Below are 22,770 nucleotides of genomic sequence, written 5' to 3'. Positions count from 1 at the left end.
CTACCATATCAACATCTTCTCCTTCCCATTTCTTTACCATTAACTTTTTTCATCTTTACAACCTTCCTATCTGTCTTTCCAAAAGTCATTCTTTCCTTCCTTACTTCAGCTGTCTTTTTCTTCCATGTATTTTCTTACTCACTCTCAATCTTACGTCTTCTCTCTGGTCTTCTATCTTAATGTCACATTGTCCTCTTTCAAAACAAAGTTAGGGAAGACTGCAAGTGGAGGGAGGAAGAATAAAGTAGGGAGGGTTAAAAGGTAGGAAGCAAAGATGATTAAGAGACCAGAGGAAAGAAAGGTGAAGGAAGCTTTAGAGAAGGGAAGCAGAAACACGAGAGAGGAAGAAAGACAGGTGAAACGAAGAGGAAAAAGTGGAGTACAGGAATGAGGGGGGACTGCAGAGAGAGAGGTGCACGAAGGAGAGAGAATAAGAACGAGAAAATTAAAAGTAAAGGAAGAAAAGGAAGAACTAAAGTAAAGGATGAGGGAGAAGATGAGTTGAGATAGAATGAAACCTCTAGTTTTTCTTTAAGTATCTTTTACTCTTTTCCCACTCCTATTGCCATCTTTTTATATTTTTTCACCCTCTCATCTCATGTTAATCTTTTCCTCTGCATCTTTTGCCTTCTTCTCATCATTTTCTCCAAACTCTCTCTCTCTTTCGCTCGTTCTGTTTTTTGACAGTGTGATAAATGTCCATCTGTGATTGGCCGATGCCCCCCATCGCCGTGGCGCCCGTGAGGTCGTAAACAACAGCCCGTCTCCCACAGCAACGTGGCGTCTCCATGGACGCAAGGCCGCTAAGACGACCAACTCTGCATGTGTGCGACATCTGATGACTGCCAAGTGTGTGTGTACTATACATGTAGTGTGTGTGTGTGTTTGTGTGTGAGCTAATGAGCGATCATAAGTGAGCAAATGTTTTCTCTGGGTTCCACTAATGTTCGACAAACACACACATTTCTGTACGCACACACATACCTGGTGTGTGTGTGTGTCTGTGTGTGTGTCATTAGTATGCCACAGTGAGCTGTGTCCATATGTCACTAAACACAACCATGTTTTATTTATCCTGGAGAGAGAGAAAGAGAGCGAGAGAAGGAGGCCGCAGTCACTGTCAAGAGGATGGAGAGAAGGATGGATGGAAAAGATGGAGAGGAAAAAGAAAATTGGCAAAAAGTGACGAAAAGGATTGGAAGGAATAAGAGAGAAAGGAAGAAGGGGAGAAAATGACATAAGTTTGGGGACAGCAAATTGGTGAGAGGTTGGTAATGAAAAGAGAGTTTGGAAAAGAGGTTGAAATAGGAAAGATAGAAGGACACAAAACAGGACAAAGGGAAAAGAAGGAGGACAGAAAGAGGGAGCAAGATGAAAAGTTAAGAGTTAAAGAGGGAAAATGAGGGCAGGAGGTTTGGGAGGTGGTGAAGATGAAAAGCAGAGAGGAAGGAAGGCTAGAGTGGAAAAGATATGAGAGGTAAAGGAGAAAGGAGGGATGGAAGAAGGGGGATAGAGATGGCAAAGAAAGGAGGAGGGAATGAATGGGAAGAACTGAATGAAGTGGGAAAGAGTGAGAAAAGGTATGAAAGGGAGTAAAGAAGAGAGCAGAAAAAGGAAATTAAGAGAAAAATCTGGGAATAAGGACAAAGTGAAGGAGGTAGGAAGTGTGGCATCTGACATGTTAGAAAGGAAGGAAGGAATAAAAGAGATAAAGGAAAAAATTGAAAGATAGCAGGGTAAAAACTACAGAGGAAGGACTGAAAGAGACAAAATGAAGTAAAAAAGGAAAGATGGAAAGGAAAGGAGCGATATAATATAGCATGGGAAAAGAGAAGGAAGAAACAATGCTGAAAAGGAAAAGGAGGGTAGAAGATAAACAAAATAAAAGATGGGCAAAAGGGAAGGGATGGAGGAACTACTGAAGAAGATGACAGAAAAGGATAAGAAAAAAGAATTAAAAATCAATAGAGTTAAAAGTAAAGAAAGAGAAAGGGAAGAAAATTGAGAAAAGGGGAATAAAATAAAAAAGACAGATGAAATAAGAACATAAAAAGAAAGAAATGACGGGGAGAAGGAAGGAAAGAGTACAGGATTGAAGAAGGAATAACAGTCAAGAATGGATGGAAAGATGGAAGAAAATTAAGATAATAAATAACAGGTGTGAGAAGAAGAAAGGACAGAAATACAAGGAGAGAACTAGGGAAGCAACTGATGAGAGAAAAAGGGAAGATGACAGGGAAGGAAGGGAGGAATTAAAACAAGAAGGTGAGGATATATTGAAATAGGACTGACAGACCACAGCAGGGAGGGAGGAAGATGAGAAAGTGGGAAAGAAAATTGGGAGAAGGAAGACACATAAGGAGATATAAGAATGAGGGGAAAAAAGAGAGGGAGGAAGCAAAAAGAGGAGGGACAAGAAGGAATGACAGAGTGGACAGAGCAGGGAGGGAAATGAGTTGAGGAGGGAAGAAAAGAGGGAACAGAGGGAGGGAGGAAGAGAGGGAGGGAAAAGGAGGGTGGGATGGACAGATGGAGGAGTGGGACCCCAGAGACATGTCATTCATCACACCACCATGCAGTCTGCACTCGTTCACCCTCTCTCTTTCTCTGCAGGTCTTTTTCTCCTGTACATAGTCTATATGTGACATTTTTTCTCTTTCATTCTGTCTTCCATTCATTTATTCGTTCAATTTCGGTACCTCCACCGCTGTCAGACTTCTAGATAATTTGTCTCTTTCCTGGTCCATCTTTGTTTCTTTCCTTCCTCCTCACAATCTTTTGCTCGCTCCCTCTTTGGCACTCATTTTTAGGCTTCATCATCTCCTCTGGCAACATCCCTCCTTTCTTCTCTCCATTTTCGCCTCCATCTTTTGCTCTCACTTTTTTACATTCCCTCCATTTTCACTTTCTGTACCTAAAAAAAGGGAAAAATCTCTTTTTTTCCTCTCTTTAATAACCACTTTTACTGACAGATAAAGGAAAAGGGCGTGAATGGAGGGATGGATAGTAGAGGAAACTGAAAAGAGAAAGAGGGCATGAGGGAAGACAGTTATGAGAAAGATGGATCGAGTGACAGAAGATGAAGGTGGGATGAAAGCAAGAAGGGATGAGACGTATTGAACAGGGGTCAGGAGAGAAGGAAGGGTGAGAAGAAATAGATGAAAGGATTGGTTGAGAAGTGTAGAGAAATGCAGAATGAAATAATGCAAGGGGGGGCTGAGGATGACAGGAAAGAATGAGTAAAAACCCAAATTGAGAGTTGCAATGAACAGATGACATGAAAAGAGAAAAGTAACTTAAGGACAAATCAGGAGAAGCAAACACAGATAAATGAGGTTTGTAGTACTACAAAAAAAAAAAAACCTTGTGCTTGAGCCATTTTAAAGGGAACATCTGTAAAATTATTGTGAAGCCACCTCCATGTGGGAAGAGCATTTACATGTTCACTGCTGTGACCAATGTGCTCTAAAGACATGTAGTTGAATCCTGTTCTACAGTTAGCCCTGAGTACTGTTTGCTTTCAGTTTTCTTATGGAGTAAAGCACAAATAACACTACGGGAGCATCTTTTCTAGCCCCCAAAGAACTCGCCATGTGAGGAAATGCAGCCTTTATCATTTATTTCAGTGGATGAGTGTGTTTAACCCAGTGGGCACCAGTACTACGGGGGCTCTGGCGAAATGGCATAGCTTCATTCAGAGAACAAAAAAATAAATAAATAAAAAATCACAGCCCCAACGTCACCCTGTAAGGTGTTTCATTCACCAATCCCACACATGAAAGCATGTATTCCTTCAGGATTTGTAACCTGGACGATGAATTACTCCTGGTTAACTCACGACTAAAGATGAAACAGCTGCTCCCAGGCGTGGTACAATCCTGTCTGTGACAACTACAAACTATTGTGCTGTTCTAGTAACAGCACTATCTCCTCTCAGCTGTATGTCGGTGAAATGAAAACAAAATACATAGAAAGAAAAAACTGTTAATATCTTTCTCTCTCTTACCGGTGTGTGACAGCAGGTTGGGTGACAGCAGGCCGGGGAGGCCCGGGTGCAGCAGCCTGGGGCTATCCTGGATCCCTGCACCAGAACAACGCTTCGGAGGACGGCCTGGACGAGAGCTGGAGGGGGAGAGTGAGAGAGATTAATTACTATGACACAGAATTAGATTCACAGTGTTGAGTACAGAAAAATGAAGGGAGTTGTTGATTTCTTTCACCTTTAGGGCTCCATCTCCATATATGACCCACATTCATGCAAAAACAATAGAGATTTGAAATACAACATGAAATTAATATCATTCATTTAGCCCAATCCTTAAAAGATTACTCCCTGTATTTTGTGTGTTAATGTGATAGCTGCTGCACTTGATGTTTTATTTTGGTGAACAGATTCATCATATCTCATAAAAACTGTACATACTGTACAGTATATATCTGTGATATATCCAAACTAATGGCCAAAGACTCAAAAAGCATTATTCGAATCTCCTAAGTGACTTGAAATTATTTCTGCATGATTAACACAAAGACAAGCTTGGCAAATGTAATTTTCTTTCCAGTGAAGCCAACTTTTCCACACGTTAAGTTTGTTTTTTAGTGTGTGATGCTTAGGCGTTTAAAAATGTTTGGTGTATTGTTGGTTGAGTAGGACTTGAGCAGTCAAAGCTGACAGCTGGATGTTCCAGCAGGGACAGCAGGTCGCTCCGATGTAATCAAATCACAGACTGACTCCACGCAGAGCACAGTATCTTCAGAGGACCTTTATTGGTTGCCATACCAAAGGAGTCGGTTATACCTGGTTGAGTTGAGGACGGCGCAACAAACATTAAAGTGAAGTGTGATTTTACAGTAGGTCATTTTATCATCAGCATCTCCAGGGACATGACGTGACAGAAACTTTCCTCTATGCCATTTTCACACTTCAGACTATGAGACCTAGCAGAAGCAGCAGGACTGGTCACATCCAAAAATATCTTACACTTAAAGGCAGAAAGAGCCTGATCTTTATCAACCTGCTCAGTTAGGATTTAATCTCAAGTATAAAGTACTAAGAGTAAAAATAGTTACGTAACACATGAAAACATATATTTGGGATATTTGGGATTACTTTGTTGGGTTGTGATGATGTACATTGTACAAAATTGAACAATAGACTGTATTCCTGTACCTTCAATAGAAGTCTGTATGTCTAACTGTGTAAGTTTTTATTTAATAAATAGCATCCAGCTACTTCAAAATAAAAGCCCTCCAACAATCAGTGACTGTAGTTAAATTTACACAGCTGTGATTTAGTGAAGGCATCCTTTAAATTAAAGCAATTTTGGGTCAAATCATTTAAGGAAATTTATTTGTGGCTCTGTTTGATACAGTATTTCAATGTTAAAGATGGAAACTTACCAATAGTTTCCTAGATCTTTAAATTGTGTTTTTGTGAAGCTAACTTAGGGAGTGTGGAAATATAAGAAACAGAAAAAGAGGCATCAGCTTTGACTGGGGCTAAATATGCTGATGTAAAACAGCCTCCCTTTTATATATACAAGAACAACAATACATGTTCTACATGTGCAACGAGCCTGAATATACAGAACACCTTCCATACACAAACAAGCTCTCTCACTATTTCTGTCACACACATGCCGTACCTGCTGTATTATGCATGTGCACGTAGGCATAAATAAAGGCATGCAAACACAAGAATACAGTAACTGCACATGTGCAACTAAACATAAAGAGGTACACACACACACACACACACACACACACACACACACACACACACACACACACACACAGGAGGTGTGCATGCAGGCCAACTCTCTGCAGGGTGGCTAAGTAACAGATGGCCATCCAAAGTCATTTACACCTAGAGAGAGAGCAAGAGAAAGAGAGAAAGGACCCAAAAACTAAAACCTGTACAAGCCATCACTGCAGTGTCACTGTTTGAGAATAGAATAGAACAGAATATAATAGAAGAAAACCACTAATAATAGATACGTAGGAATGGGAATGAGAAACTGTGACACAAAAACCATGCAAGAGCAAAACTGTGATAAATGGGTAAAAGAATGTGTGTCAGCTCTAATGTTGGTATGACACTTCTAAGTAGCTTAATGTCTATATTATAGTAGCTACCTAGAGGAACATTATTAGCTAGGAAAGCCGAATTTTGTTATAGAGGTTTTATGGTTACGCAAAAATTGGATTTAACACGTCCTCAAAAACTTCAACAACGCTCAACTGCAGATCACGAGAAGAAGGATTTCAAAAAGTGCCTATATATTTTATAATGGTTCTCAATGGAACAGCTCATTTGATCAGATGAGTCAATTTTTTTAATTAAGCTCTTGTGGTATGGAGACCCCAGCCCACTGTGTTCTGATTGGCCAGCTTGCGTAAGTCTTCCTGTTTGAGTACTTGGTGGGTATAGGGACCTAAGATAGAGGTCTTTTTATGATCTCACAGCAAGCATTTAAACATACATTCACCCCAAGCATCAGGCCTTTGACAATGTGTAATTCTGACACCCACCTTTACAGTAGTATGTATCACATCAGATCATAAAAACACAATATGGCCTCTTTAAGATAAAGTTTTCTATCTGCCCAGTGACTCAACATTTCACTTCTTAGATATTATTTTTTAATTGATTTAAGCACAGACAATACACTTATCTGCTTTTAAAACTTAATTAAATTAACCATCACAGTAGCAGTGTACTTGTTTTTATACTCATGTAATAAACTAGTCTTCTTGTACATCTTTCCTGTCCTCAACTTGAAATGTATATATGATGAAAAGGTAAAAACAAAACAGGAACAAATCGAATAGAATAAAGTGAATGTTGGGACTTTGAGAAATATTTTAGTATATTGGTCAAATCCCACTGGGAGTGGTACAGTGGAAGTGGAGAAGTAGAGAAAAGACCAAGTGTGTAAAAAGATGTGAGAGGAAACATCTGAAAATATTCTAGGGTGTGATCCTGTACGTGAGAAAAATGCACACAAACACACACACACACAGAGAGATAGAGAGAGAGAGAGAGAAAGAGAGAGAGAGAGGGGGGGGTGGGGGGGTGGGGGGGTTGGTAGGGTAGGAGCATGAAGAAATGAAAACATGAACTGTCACTTTGCCACTGAACTCTGCTTCACCTCACCCTCATTCTATCACCAACTCACACACACACACACGCCCCTATACAATACATGCACTACCATTCTGTCTTTTACACACTAACATACTATCGTACACAAACACACACAGGTGTTTGCATTCAAACCTTAAAGCTTTTCTATCAACAATCCCCCTGCTACCTTTCATCTCACATACACTCACAAAAGATACATGTTACAGTACCAGGTGTGTGTTTGGGTGTCGGTGGGTGGGGGGGTGTTCATCTGCATCCAGCCATGTACAAGCAACATTAAGGTGTGTGTGTGTGTGTGTGTGTGTGTGTGTGTGTGTGTGTGTGTGTGTGTGCGTGTGTACATCCATGTGAATCCAGGCTGTGTGTGTGTGTGTGTGTATGTGTGTGTGTGTGGACAAAGGACACATGATATCGCCTTCACCTTACAGTTCTTTGTTCAGAGTAATGACTGCAGTGTGTGAGTGTGTGTGTGTGTCCCGTAGGGTTGCCATATGTTGCGCATTAATCCTCGTCAACAGGCCACTCTCCTTACTGCAACGAGCACAGGAACAAAGAGCAGGTCACACACCAAACACACAGTCGATGCACATAGGAGCCTTGACACAGAAAAACTGAAGTCTATATAATCACATACACACAGTTACACGCTTGCATAGAAGGAGCCAGTCCACTGACCTACATTTGTTAACCCTTAACCTTGTCTGTATTCAAAGCCTTAAATAGAAACACATTCATTTGTCTGGCTTGTTTCCTCACCTAAGCACTTCACTGCTATGTGAACTCATTGCAGAACCGGTAAGCTGGTGCCTTTTGACCCCAGGACCTCCTTTACTTTCCCACATTCACACTGTGAGCCAGCTGAGCAGCTATTCACTGAAAGTTGTTTAATTTCCTACAGGATGCAGGTAGCAGAGAAAACAGCATGGACTTTATGTAGAATCAGCCAAAATAGAGTTCAGTTCGGTCTTGATGGGATTTAGTTTCCAAAGAAAGCTCTAAATACAAGTTTGCTGGACCACATGGTCTATTGCCCCATATCTGCATATTCATTCTAAAACATTTACATTTCATGATTAATTATGCTTTTAATTAGTCTCTCCAGTATTTTACTCACAATGTAACACTGGCAGCCAAAACAGATGGACCAGGTTATAGTGGAATATAAGTACTTTGCAGGACATTTTGCAGTATTCCCTAAAGATACTGCAGGCAAAATGTTGTAGGGGTGTGAAAAAAATATTGACACATCAAGTATCACAATATTATATGTTATGATACTTCTTCTAAATTGTAACAGTTTAGAAGCTAAATTTGCTGGTTTATGTTAAACTGTTGTTTGTTTTGTTGTTTTGATATTCTGCTACACTCATTTCATTAAAAGTATAACTTTTGTTCCTCTGATTTTATTCATGTGCTTATTTTTTTATACTAGGATTTTTCCTAAAATTATATAATTTAAAAAAATAGCATTTTACATCTATTATTAGTGGTTTGCTTTATGTAATCTATGTCGCAATATATCAAATGGCAACCTCTGCATTGTAATATTCTTTCTGCTAATGCACAGCCCTTAAGTGTTGTACAGGTTTGCTCTGCATGGCCTCACTCAAAGGCAAAGGGAAGAGCCAGTCGTCATGGAGGCAGGAGTCAGAATTTTTGTTTATTATGATGATAACGTTGCAATCTCCTAAAATGCTAAGTTTAACATTTACAGAGTAAAGTATGTAAATAGTCAGTCGCTGTCAATTCTGATGTTACAAAATTGTTATGAGGGGGTAAAACCAAGGCCACTTGACCCTCCAACAAGATACTAGTTAAATCCGGTTCTCTTAGTTCCTTGACTCATAGGGTTAGATATTGTTTCAAAACACTTTAGCACAAATTATAATGTGCCAACAAAATTTTGAACTAATTTTGAACTTGGTTATTTTATTTGTAGTTTGGTTAGTACATGTACACAAATGCCATTAAACTTCCCGTTAACCTATATCAAAATATCTCTCTGCTTCGAAAAATGAACAATACCTCCAGATGCCATCAGTTGGACGAAGCTTCCGTTCAGATTATGTCATCTTGTTGCTCACAGTATAGAGTTTGTAATCATGGTCAATCTGATTTTCCAAAGCTCCCCCAGATGACATCATCTGAACTCCTAATGATGAAAAACTCTAGGTGATGTAGTCTGGAGGAGTTTTTCAGCTAGAAATAATAAATAATTTAATATCTGGAAGTCAGAGGGAGGTTTAAAAGCATTAATGTACATTTACACCATAAACTGAAGCCATAAAAAGCAAGTTGGAAATGAGTGAAATTGTGCTTTTAATAAAGCTTTTACGTTGTAATGTTAAGTTAACTTACAACTATTTTTTTTTTATAATCTTGTTCACTTTACTTCATTTTTTAATCAGATAGATTCTTAAACAAATGTTCCTATTATAAATACAATTTAAATCAAATATTTTTGGGTTTAGACAACAAATTTGAGAGCCTGTTTTATTTTAAGTTAAGTGAGAAGATGTAGGAAAACTTTGATATCAGCAACGAAACTCAGGTAATAAATTAGACATCACATCTCACACTGTATATTGAAATTCTGGGTACCAACACTAACCCAAAGTTGGCCCAACTGCTGCTAACATGAGCTTATTTCTTGACAAAATTGGGCAAAGTCTACCTTGCCAAAGCGCTAGGAAAATGTGGTGTGCAGGTATCACATGATAATTAAACTTACTGAAACTCAGCTACATGGAGAATATTGAATAGTATCACAGAGAATGAAAGAATAAATGTCTGTTGTGAACATCCACCGCTTTAAGGACGTATTCTGGGTTAAATTTACCATACCTTACATTTGGTGTTAAATACCTTGGCCGAGAGCAACACAATCCAATCTGTGATGAATCATAGAAATCCTCAGAGGAATGAAGATGATTTCCCTCATCTGTACATTTGGGCAGGATAAGAATCAATCCAGCAGATTTCCCTTCAGCATCTGACATAGTGGTGCAAAAAATGAAAATGCAGCGTACTAAGAGCTTGAGGCAGACAGTCTGCATTTGTTATAGTGATTATAATAGTGCATCATAAGAGGTAGTTATTTATTGGTGTTAATTAAAATGAGAAACGCAGCAGCTTGAAAATGTTTGCTGATGTATTTTTGTTTATTGATGACCTTTTAATTGGCTGTGAAAACATGCTATGAATGAAAAACATAAAGCTGACATTTCACACACACACACACGCACACGATGATCTCATGAGCCACCTTGAAGTAAGTCTTCCCACTTTGACACTTGCGCACCCTCGCTTGTCCTCCCAAATGGCCGTTTCTATGGCGACCAAGCCTTGATCAATACTCCGTCATTGGCTCTGATGGCTGGTCAGGGTCCGTCTCACTCATACACACACAAGCACACAAATACACACACAAACAGGCATGGCGGTGAATAAGCACGCCCTCGCTAACACGTTGACAGATTGATTTAGCTCCGAATGTGCAGAGGTCACACACACACACATACACACACACACACAGGGTGTAGTTTATCAAAGCCTGCTGTGGTCAATACGTGGGGTAGAGCGAGGGGTCAACCCTCTTTAACTAAAATCTTTCATCTTCCTCTCCCTCTTTTCTTTTATCTCTCCATCAGTCCACTGATCCATTTCTACTCCTTTTTTCACTCTTTTCTTTCTCTTTTACTGGTTCTCCCTTTCAATGCTCCATCATCTTGAGATTTATATATCTGTTTGTAGTTTTTAGTATATGGTATTAGGTCACCCAACCCTTTTCTAACTAATAGATTGGAATAGGCTGCATGTAGAATTCTGATCTATTAACATATTGAAGAGGTGTGAATAAAACAGTTGGTAGGTGAAACCAACATTTTTCCTCTTAAATAAATTAAAAGATCAGAAAGATTTGTTTTAGATTTTATAATCCACTGAATATTTTAAATAATACAATAAAGGCCAAACCAAACAGCAATGTGACTAGTTTTCTCCAATTAAAATAGCATTAGTGACTTTCTAAGACATGGATAATGCTAAATACAGGAATTGCATATTCTATAAGATATTCTGTTAACTTAAACTTCAAAAGAAAAGTCAGATTTTGATTACTTTTGTCAGTTTATTTTTATTACTTGTGTCTGTTTCTTCTTTTTTCAAAGAAGGAAACCAACAATCTCATCCACATTAGGTTCCCTTTCCTTAATTAGTTTATTATATAAAATTTACTATATGAATACTTCATATAATAAAAAGACTGGAGGGAGCAGAGGGCTGGTCGGTGCAGAGTCAACTGGTTACAATCCTTATAGTACCACTATCTTAAAGGGCAACTTCACCAATTTTCAACTTGGTTTCTATTTGGCTTTATTTCAGGGTGTAAATGTACATAAATGCTCGTAAACATCCCTCTAAATTCCCAATATTTAAATATTTGATTGTTTCTAGCTAAAAAGCTCCTCCAGATGACCCAGAAAAGTTCAGATGATGTCATGTGGAGGAGCTCTGAAAAAGACATAATCTGAACTAAAGGGATGTCATCTGGAGGCATTTTTCACCTTTAAGAAGAGAGATATTTTAAAATAAGAAAGTCAGAGGGACGTTGAATGGCACTTATGTACATGTACTACCCAAACTATGTACATGTATTACCCAAAAGAAGCAAATTCAATATGAGTGAAGTGTCCTCTAAGTTGCATATTGATTTAACTGGGCTGGTCCAGTCTTATAGCTGCTGTTTATTGCACACACACACACACACTCACACACACACACACACACACACACACACACACACACACACACACACACACACACACACTCATAAAACCCACTAGCCTACAACAGCTGCAGACAGAATACAAAATTGAGACTACCATCTGCACAGGGGCCAGGGATTTCCTGCCACGGTTGGTGGAGTCCAAAAACAGAGCTAAGAGGTGAAGGAAAATGATAATTTTACTTTGTAACAACTGAATGTGTAAATGAACTATTTTTTACTAACATGTTTGCCATATCATATCGAAAGTGTCACTTTTTGATCTGTTAGTTCACTAAGTTGTCTCTCAAGGTTTTCTCTTAATTCTTCTTCATTTTTTCCTCATCCAACTTTTGGTCAAATGGTGTCATAACCTCCCCATATTTATTAGCCACTCTTTTCTTTCTTCTATCTTTTGCTCTCTCTTCCCTTCTCTCTGTTTTGTAAGTGGCAGTTATTGAACATGTGTAAATGATGTAAGATTCTTTGTATCACTCTTTCTAGTGTCCTCCACCTTCCTTTCTTTGGCAGTTTTCTGTCTCCCCACATCTCTCGCCCATTATAAATCGTGTCACAGACTTACAACCTCTCACTTACTGTGTAAGGTGTGCATGTGTGTGTGTGTGTGTGTGTTTGTGTGTCTTTACTTTGTTGCAGAAGAACAATCTATTCTTTTAAAGAGACACTAGAGAAATGGGATATATGTCTGTGCACACGCACACACGGGGGCATCATAATCATGGATGCTCACAGACTCACGAAGCAGGAGAGAGAGAGATGTTTACTTTCCTCTGGGCTTCCGCTTCTTTGATTGGACAGATGAATGACTTCATTGTGTGTGTGTGTGTGTGTGTGTGTGTGTGTGTGTGTGTGTGCACACGCATACGTTTTTGTGGTTGTGTAGACAGATTTTAGTTCAGTACCACTGTTGTGAGGACACTGGGGTTACTTGTGATGGTTAAGGTTAGGGTAAGGGGGCTATTAATGTATTCAATGAGTGTCCTCCCAACAATAGAATGAGCACAGGGAAAGAGACAGTGAAAAAAGGTTAAGAGTTGACTAGAGAGACAGAGAATGTACAGAAAGAAATAATTGAAGACGGAAATAAAGTGATAGAAAAAGGACAAGAAGAGACAAATAAAGAGAGAGTGAGGCAGCCAATAATATGTATTGACTGAGAAAAGAAGTAGAGCGAAAATAATGGAGAAAAAAAAACTGCATTAAAACACAGAGTGGGGAAAACTCCTCTTCTTATCCCTCACTTTCCCCCCACCATTTATCTGTTCTATTTCCTTGTCATGTTGCTAAATATTCTTAGTCATTCTGTATCTTTTTCATATTTTCTATTTTTACAATTTTCTGCCCACACATTCAATCTATATATCATTCATCTCTTCATCCATCTAATTATCAATAAGTACACTTATCCAACTATTTCTCATCCATTCCTTTATCCAGCTCCGTCTCCATCCTTTAACTGTCCACCAATCCCTTTATTCATCCATATTTTTGTCCACATATATGTTTTTCAGTAATATATTCATCCTCCATCCAACTATCCAGTTAAGTAATTCACTCTTCTATCCATTTCTGTCTATCTGTGTACATTCCCTATCCATCTTACCTTCATCTATTCGATTTCTATCCATCAATTCATCCTTTCTTTCTTCTAACTATTCACCAGTTATAAGCCTATTTATTAAGCACCAATCATGTATCCATCCTTTCACCAGTTACCATCTATCTATCCATCCATATACCTACTACTCTCTCTCAAGAGGAACAGGTGTGCACCGGGATAAGAGACAAAAACACTCCTGCATTTTTAACCAGCATCTATTAAATATTAAACATCGCACACCACACACATACACACACACGGGATGACACACAATCGCTGACAAGACAAGTTATACAGGTCGATGGGCTAACGTGTGTCTGCATGTCTGTGCGAGTGTGTGTGTGAGTGTGTGATGGCTTTAAGTGTCATTACCTTACTTCCTAGGCATGTGGGCAAACACACACACACACATACACACAGACAGGGATAATTCATACAGGCATACACGATGCTCTCACATGTTAGCATTTAGGAGGTAAAACTATAACAGACTGCATGTTCTCTCTCTCTCCCCCTCTCTGTCCTTCTCCCCTCTCGCCTTCTCTCTTTCCTCCGGCTCTTTGAAGTGCTCCATAACAAACTATAACAACAGGAAGTTTTCAATGCGCCACATTGAGAAGGAATGTCACATATGGTATGAGCGAAGGAGAAAAGGGAGGACGGAGGAACAAAATGAGGTATGGCGTGGGGATTAGAGACGACAGGCAGATTTTTCTGTTTGACACTGTGGTCCAGCGGAATACATTTCAGAAAGTTACCGTGAAATTGTCTGGATATTCATGGACACAACACGCTAACCTAAAAGATTCAGTTCCCCACTTTAACCAAATCAAAGCAATCTGAAGTGTATTTCCACTTGTTGACCAATCAGTGGTAGCATTTCCTGATTAGCGTTTCTCATACATGTCTGCCAGTATTATTAGGAGACGTTCACAAGCCATCAGTGGATGACATCGTAGAATTTTTTTCTCTGCAGCGGCAGTGAAACAACACATACGGTCGACCATAACACAGTTGTTAAACTAGTTACAATCCAGGTAGTCACACAGTTTTCTGAAATCAGCATAAACATGCTTCTAGATAAAGTCAACGCTTTGCTGCAGAGTCTCACCGTAGCCTGGAGTTCAACCATTCAGCTACATTTTACATTTTTACATGGATGCTGTAGCTTGCCATGACAAGGAATCTTAATTTTGGACACAGTGTTTGTTTTTTTCTGGTGTGCTTGGCCAAAATGCTGCCCGCAAAAAGTGTCACCAAAGGGTTTCGTCTTAAAGGTACAGAGGCCTTTCCTTTAGCCCCACCCCTTTTATCTGACAACAAAGGTGGTGTGGCTGAAAAACTTTGTTACATTTTTTTGTCATTGGCTGTGTCCAAAATCAATCCCTACTCATTAATTAATGTGTTAGCCATTTTGTACTAGTATCTGAATATTGTGTGTACAGTAAATGTATCCACTTAAAAATTCCACAATAGAAGTTAAAGAGTAGTATATGACAACAATTAGTTAGTGTTGCTGCTCACTATTGACTGAACTACTTAGTGCACTTTCTATATGGAGTAGTATAGAGTGACTAGGGAGGGATTTCTGACACACTTTGTTGTTGTGCGGGTGTAATTGACCCCATAGCCTATATTTTCATACTAATTTGCAAAACCAAGCAAACATAGAACATGGTTTTTAAATCTGTTTTGTTTTTTTCTGGCATCATCGTTAGTTGAACGTTCCATTTGTCCTGAACTTAAAAGTTTTTTTTGGACTAAATACTGCTCTTTTGTGATCATGGTAGCAAACTAGAATTAGCATTTCGCCCACATTATTTAGGGTTAGTCTCTTTAAACAGGCTAGTAGCATCACTAACCATGCAGCTGATGGCAGTGCTGTAGTGACTCTGCTGATCTCTGCTCAGAAAACACACGGGAAGGAGAAGGAGGGCGAGAGATGGCAGGAAAGAAGGGATGAGAGTAATACGGAGAGACGTGTGACACATGAATGAGGAAAGGAGGGGGAGGGAGAAATAAAGGAGTGAGACACTTAATAAGGGCAGTAAAGAAAGAAAGAAAGAAAAAGAAAGAAACAAAGAAACAAAGACAGGCTGAACAACAACCTTCATCAGATCAATTTCCCTGCCCTTCATTTTTGCCTCAACTATAGTTAATTTTCTAACTCTTCAGTCCTCACCTCCATCAATCCCTCCCTTTTCCTCCTCTCTCCTTCTTTTACCTGTTCTTTACTTCCTCACTCGTTCTCTATCAGTCTCTTCCAACCCCTCTCCATCTCTCTCTCTCTCTCTCTCTGCAGTTAAGTCAGTGTAATGTAAATGATGTGCCATCGATCGCCCCTGACAGTGCAAGGACGCTCACCTCTTCTCCTCCTCCTTCTCCTCTTCTTCTTCTTCATCGCCCTGTCATCTTTCTCTTCACAGTCCCTCTCTCTTTTTCACACCACTCCCTCTCGCTGCCTCCTCACCTGTTTTTCCTCCACCTAATACCTTTTATCTCTCTTTCTTCCCCATCTCTCTCTCTCAGTCATTCTGTGGGTCTCTCCCTCACTTGCCCACTGCCTCCCACGCCTGTCATCTTTCATCTTTCCCTCTCCCTTCATTTTATTCTCTTTCCATCATTCATGTCTTTCTCTTCCTCCATTGTTCTTTAAGAGCATCTGCTCACTCTCTATATCTCTCTTCCTACCTATACCATCTTTTATCTCTGTCTCTTCCTTTTCCTGTCTTTCCATCTCTCTATCTCCTCGCTGTCTCAGGTCTCTGCAGTCCATCTTAAGCCTGCCAGACTCGCTTAAAGAAACACAGACCACCACTGTGGTCACCACATAACCTTTTGTTTTTAAATTAAACATCAAACTTGTATTCAGTCTCACCATGGGCCAGTGGTGTAAGGTATTTAAGTACACGTACTCTAGTACTGCACTGGATACAACTACTAGGTTAGGTTTCCTAGGTTACGTTGATTAATTTGTGGGTATCACATTAGAAGTGAGTGGTGTGTTATATAGATTAAAATTCATTTTCTGCACTTAATAATAAATAATTTTACTACTACTACTACTATTACTACTAGACTTTTATACTCAAATAGGATTTTTATTTGTAATGGATTATTTTTTATATTAAGGTAGTTTTCTTTTGTGTGCTTCTTCCACCACTGTACAGGGGTTCAAATATCAAAACTTTCTCTGGGAAACGGCCTTTGTATACTTGCTGCTTATTTCTTGTGGCAAATGTAAATTATACATCTTAATTCCAGATTCAGCATGTGGGCAACAAAAACATTGGAAGCAGTAGAAGATCAATATTTTTAATAAAGATGTTATGGTTAATTAAAAAAAGTAATACTTCATTAATGTGTCACGGTTGCAACAGTTGTAACAATTGTTTCACATTGGACTCAAACTCTGGTCTTCTGTCTAAAAGTCCTTTATTTTGATGTGATCCTGCCTTTTTAAAAATGTTGAAGAACCTAAATACTGTGTGATAGTCTAACATTCACTAAAGCAGTTAGATGTTGCTAAGCTTGTTGGTCACTTTTGCGACCGATGTGACAGATGCCTCTGAATTTGACTCTGATGTATTTCACAGGAGAACAATCACATTTAAAGGGGTACCGGTAAATTGAATGTGTGTTTTTACCTATGTTTTTACTTCAAGGCTGCAACTAAATACTTTAATTGTCAGTTTGCTGATTACTTTTTCAATGTAGACAAAAAAAAACATTTTAAATAAAACGAACAAGCTCAAAATCTTTACACCCAAAAAGCGAAAACCAGCACACAGTATATAGATTTTTTTTCTTAAAAACAAAGAAGAAAACATGTTGTTACATATTTTAGATAATAAAAACTATAACTGACAGGACATTTCAAACTTATATTTTATGACTATTAATTACCTCATAATATCTAATCACTTCTGCTTTGTTACTCACATACTTCCTCTTTCCTTTCATTACATGCATTTACTCCTTTGCAATGTCCTTTAATGCTTCTCTGTCTTGTTTTCTTTCTCTCTATCTCTCTTGTCACTCCTTGTTCTCCTTTGTTCCTTCCTTCTTCCTCTCTCTCCTCACACTCCCTCTTTCCTTTCTCCTTATCCAAATAGAGGACACAGACAATCCAATAACGCCCCCGCTCTCAACAGCTGGAGTGTGTGTGTGTGTGTGTGTGTGTGTGTGTGTGTGTGTGTGTGTGTGTGTGTGTGTGTGTGTGTGTGAGTGAAGCACAGAGTCAGCAGAAAACTAGGATGACACCCTCAGCGCTGGACAGGAATGTCACAGAAAAAAGAGAGATAAAGAAATAAAGAAAAAAAGAAGGGGGAGAAGACAGATGCAAGAGAGGGGGTGAGGAAGGACGTGATGGGAGTGAGAGAGAGAGGAAGAAGAGAAGAAGAAAACTCTGGGGAGTTAGAATGACACATGCAGTATTACTCACCGTCCCCATACATACCACACACACAAAAAATTCATTGTCTTCTGCAAAACAGATACACAAGGACACCAAACTACAAACCCTCGCACTCTCTATTTTCCCTTCTCTCACCATTGTGAGAAACTTCCTTAGTGTTAGAGCTGATCAAAATGTTAATTTACAAATTTGAGTCCCAGTTATTTAAATTATTATACTGAGCAATAAATATAATGAGCTTCATTAATTGTTTTTGCCCTAGGTTTGGGCTCTCAGGCTACAGGCCTGTGTGTTGTTACTTTTTATTCAAAATATAACATATCTTTATTGGACTCTATAACAAATAGATATAGGAAACTTGGCTAAGCTAATGAATAACTAGAATTGTGCCAACCAGTCAAGGTGCAGTTCACATCCATGTCTTTCCAGTATCGTATACCAATCGGTAATAACATTTAATTCTAACGACATGTTCATCGAAAATTAACAACTGAAACTCTCTTACCTTGAATTATTCGTACAAATCTAGATGTCTTTAAGGTGTTTTGCCAAGTTGAGGCATGTCCTCATTTCATTCTGAGACACTGTTTGTGTATCGGAGTTTGATAGCTAACCTTTTGCTGATCATTTGACTCAAACACAATTATTTCCCACAGCTCTACACACAATCAACGGCATTTTTCTCCCTCAAATCACAGTGAACTTCCTGCTCCTGGTCACACCAGCAGTTAGGATGTTGTTGCATCGTCATCCATCTTCTTCCCTTTGAGTACACTTGTAAGATTATTATGCTCATTAAGGGGCAGAAAAATCATATTTTCCAGTGCCTTACAGTTTTACGGTGTTGTGTCGATTATGGTATATCCAGTACCATCAGTACCATACAAAACAAGTATTGTCATATTTTCAGAATTTTAGTTTCAATTTGTTACAAAATTATCAGTACTTCTAACATCCAACACATTGACCTTGACCTTGAGTTCATCTGTGAATCCAAGTTAATGTTTGTGCCAAATTTAAAGAAATCACCTCATGCCGTTCCTGAGGTATCACGTTTATGAAAATGGGAGTTAATGTTACCAAAAGAAAGTCATTCCCCTCATAAAAGAACAGTGACCAACCAAGTTCAACATGTAAAACTGTCTATCAAATACACTCATCACCAAAGGAGAAACAAATCACCATTTGTACGTTTAAAGGCATTTGATTGTTTTTGATTTGCAGTGTGAGATTTTTAGTACAACCATAACCTAGTTTGACACCTAGAATGACTTCTTTTAATTTAATCACATATGGTCTCAATCCAAACTGATACACACATACACTCACGGTACCACAAAGGCAGAACAACACACAAAGTCTGACACACACAGAGTCACAAGGTAAGCCTGGATCCTACAATAAGTCCAGTTTTATGACTAGTGTATAACACCAACAGCTGAATCAATATTAGTTTACACTGGGTCACAGTGGACACACACTCAGATACAAGTCCTGCTTTAACACACACACTCACACACAAACACACAGCTCTTTCCTTTCATAAACACAAACACACACACTCTTTCAAAATATATTATTATTGCAGATTTACACACACACACACACACACACACACACACACACACACACACAGATTAGCTTTTATTCTATTACATCCTCGTGGTAGGTTGGCTTGGAAACACACACAAAAAGTGATAACAGTAATGTAATAAAACACACACACAAAGTGAGTTGGTTATTATAAAAAATGATAAACATTCAAAGAGTTGTAAAGTTTTACAGTGATGAACTAACATATCAACTTTATTAACGGCTCACTGTCCTCATTCTCAGGCGGTGGCTGGGTTTTAACACACCCATTTAAACCATTTTAATCCCCCTTTCCCCCCTTAATAACAGCTGATATGGAGTCAGAAACATTAAACTGCTTTATGGTGACAAAGTGACTTCAAGTACAGAGTTTCAGAGTTGGACGTCATTCAGCAGCAGGGACTTTATGGCCAGGAAAAAGCCATAGTTTCCATTCATAATTACAAGAGAACATGGCTTATATTTGGATTTAGAAAATCAAGTTTAGTAGGAAATGAGTTTTAACTCCAGCTGGATACATATTATTTTTGTTGTTAGTTTTAATTCAGTCTGGTCAATATTATCATTTATCATGTTTCAAAGGCTGTTAGGCTTGAAATGTCTGTCTCTACCTTTCATTAAAATTTACTTTGGTCTATTTGATTATCTCACAGTGAACCTTGACTTTGCACCATGTTTCTTTTCCTGAAGGCCATATATGCCACATATATTGCCTTTTTGTTAAATGGTGCTATACAAATAAACTACAAATAAAAGATTCTTATCTTGTTAACTTATTCTTCTTTAAAATGTCATAGGAAGCAGTGTTTAAATTCTCCAAGTAAGAGATCACAGAAAAGCCTCAACTAACAATTACAACTACTGTATTTTATGTTTTACACCTTATGCTAAATATAAGCTACACTTTTGTCTCATGTGTATTTTAGTGGTCTTGTTTATTTCTCTACGTTTGTTGTGAATGTTTAAAGTTAAAAACACAAATTCAACTTCTCCACAGGAAAATTTATTTGATTTTAAAATTTTTTGTTGTAGTTTTTTGAATGTATTCATTTGGATTTGTGTCTCTTCCAGGTTATCTTTATAGGAATTTTTTATCCACCTGTACTCATTCTGCATCTCTGCCGTCATTCCGCATCTTTGTGGTTGTTTCACACCTTCTCTTTGTGGTTAAGTGTTTCATCTCTGCGAGTTTTGTCTTTGTGGTTGCCTTGTGCATATTTGCACAGTTTTGCATTTCTTTTTTCCATCTCTTTTTTTCCATCTCTTTTTTGTTTCATATCTGTAGTTCTTTTGTATTGCAATTTGGTCATTTTGTGGGTGTTTGAGATGTTTTGCAAGTGAAGATCAGGCAACCCCCTCCAGCCTCTCGGGTACCAGAGGCTTCGCCTTGCAGGTCTTTTCACTAATCCTTCCATGAACACATGGGACATTTGAACCCCTGTCTCTGCTGATAAAGTCTTGCATTTGTACAACTTCATTAAACTCAAACTCCTCCTCAGCCTGTCCGCGGTATTTAAGCATACCACTGGTACACTAAGAACAATATTGCCAGTGATCAAAATTCAGGAAGTTTAGACCAACATTTCGCAAAAACAAAGTATTAGTAAAGAATTGTTTGTGACAAAAGAAAATCAGTTTTCATCATTTGAAATCCACAAACTTTATAAGGCTGTTAAATTTGTTATCAGCTAGTTGTTGGAAAGAAAGTAGCATGGAATTAACAGCCAAACCTTAAACCTCCTTTAATAAAAGGTTAATACAATATATCAAGTGCCGTCAGTTTCCTTTTGACCTTTCTTGCCCTCTAATAGGGACCAGACGTCCCTGGCAGAGACAAGTACTGTAATAGCCCCTCAAGCTATGGTGGCCTGTAGATGACACAAACAATACAATCACTTTCCCCAACACAGAGAGGGAAAAGTAATCTTGCTAATTAGAGCGGAGATCTAGGAGAAACATCCAGTGAGGAGGCAATATATCACCGTGCTAACTACTAGAACAATAAAACTGCTTTGTCATTTGCTTTTTTTGGCTTGAGAACGGGGCTTTTCATCCCCCGTACTGTAGGTTAAATATTCAGCTGTGTTTGTTGTTGTTGGTGAGTGGCTGGGAGGGAAGAGCTGCATCAAAACCAAAATTAAAGCCACACAACAGCAGTTAGGGAAGCAATTATTGACTCACTCTTATTGATCAACATTCTCCAGCGGCAATATTGTGGTCATATTGTTCAATCGGTTAATTTATAGAAAGATGCATGACTTTCTTTTTTACAAGCACAAATGTATATTTAGCCACTATTGCTGTCTTACACAGTCTGAGTGATTTTGATATGATCGAATATACCAAACAAGATCTGTCAGAGGAAGTTGAGCAGGACAAACGGCAGCTTTAATGCTGTCCTACTTTATAAGGCTGTCAATAGTATTTGATTACACATAAACTAGATCACTTTTATAAGGCTGTTAACTCTTATCAGTCACTCAATGGGAAGAAGGAGAGGGGGAGCTGCCTTCTTATTACTGCTGTTGGGTCATGTTGCCATTTCAAAGTACAAGCTACATCTGCTAATGTCTGTTTTTATTTGGTATTAAATCTACAAGGTTTTCTATTTTTTCCCTGGGCTTCAGTTGGTTCAGTGACAGTGGTTCTCAGAGGTTCTCTGAACAGCAGGACCTCCAATATTTGGACTAAGTTCCTTAAAATACAGTGTTTTACATTAGGTAACATACAGCTATTGCTGTTATAATTATAATTATCGATATGAAAAAATATATTGCAATAATATTTTTGGCCATATCGCTTGCTTCAGCATAATTGTTTTTTAATTAACATTTTGGCAAATAAAAGTAGCATTATGAGACATCAAAACTATGCCAACTTAACCATTAGTTGTTCCTGGTTTAAAGACAACTATATATTAATTAGCTTGATTCACCTTAAACTGTGGAGTTATAAGGAGCATCTTTTTCTGTGATTTCTATTAAGCAGATTTGTAACATGGTAATAAATATAATGTATAATACTCTCTGTCTTGACCAATTGGAAAAAACAAACAAAAAAAATGTTTAAAGCTGTGTTGTTATACCAAAAACCTTATCACATATGTGAGACAGAAATGCCTGCTTTAATGGTCTAGTTCCAGGTTGACTGCTACAGTCACCAGACTCAAATGTGATTCTAATGAAACCCTGCTCATTTTCAGACTTTGGTTACAGGCTTGGTGCATT

The 22,770-nt window shown here is 38.4% G+C and overlaps 1 protein-coding gene across 2 annotated transcripts in view; it reads right to left on the bottom strand.

Moving 5' to 3' along the window:
• The window catches only part of LOC137137704 (dachshund homolog 2-like), an 89,330-nt gene that overhangs the window by 40,040 nt on the left and 26,520 nt on the right, over positions 1 to 22,770 (bottom strand). For both annotated transcript variants that reach the window (XM_067524318.1, XM_067524319.1), the window contains exon 2: positions 4,007 to 4,122. In XM_067524318.1, coding sequence (XP_067380419.1) covers positions 4,007 to 4,122 — 116 coding nt within the window. The remainder of the gene's footprint in view (positions 1 to 4,006; positions 4,123 to 22,770) is intronic.

Source organism: Channa argus, chromosome 12 (genome assembly GCF_033026475.1).
Source record: "Channa argus isolate prfri chromosome 12, Channa argus male v1.0, whole genome shotgun sequence".
In the NCBI taxonomy this organism is placed as follows: Eukaryota; Metazoa; Chordata; class Actinopteri; order Anabantiformes; family Channidae; genus Channa; species Channa argus.
Note: the sequence above shows the minus strand (reverse complement) of the source record. Positions and strands in the feature narration are given on the sequence as shown.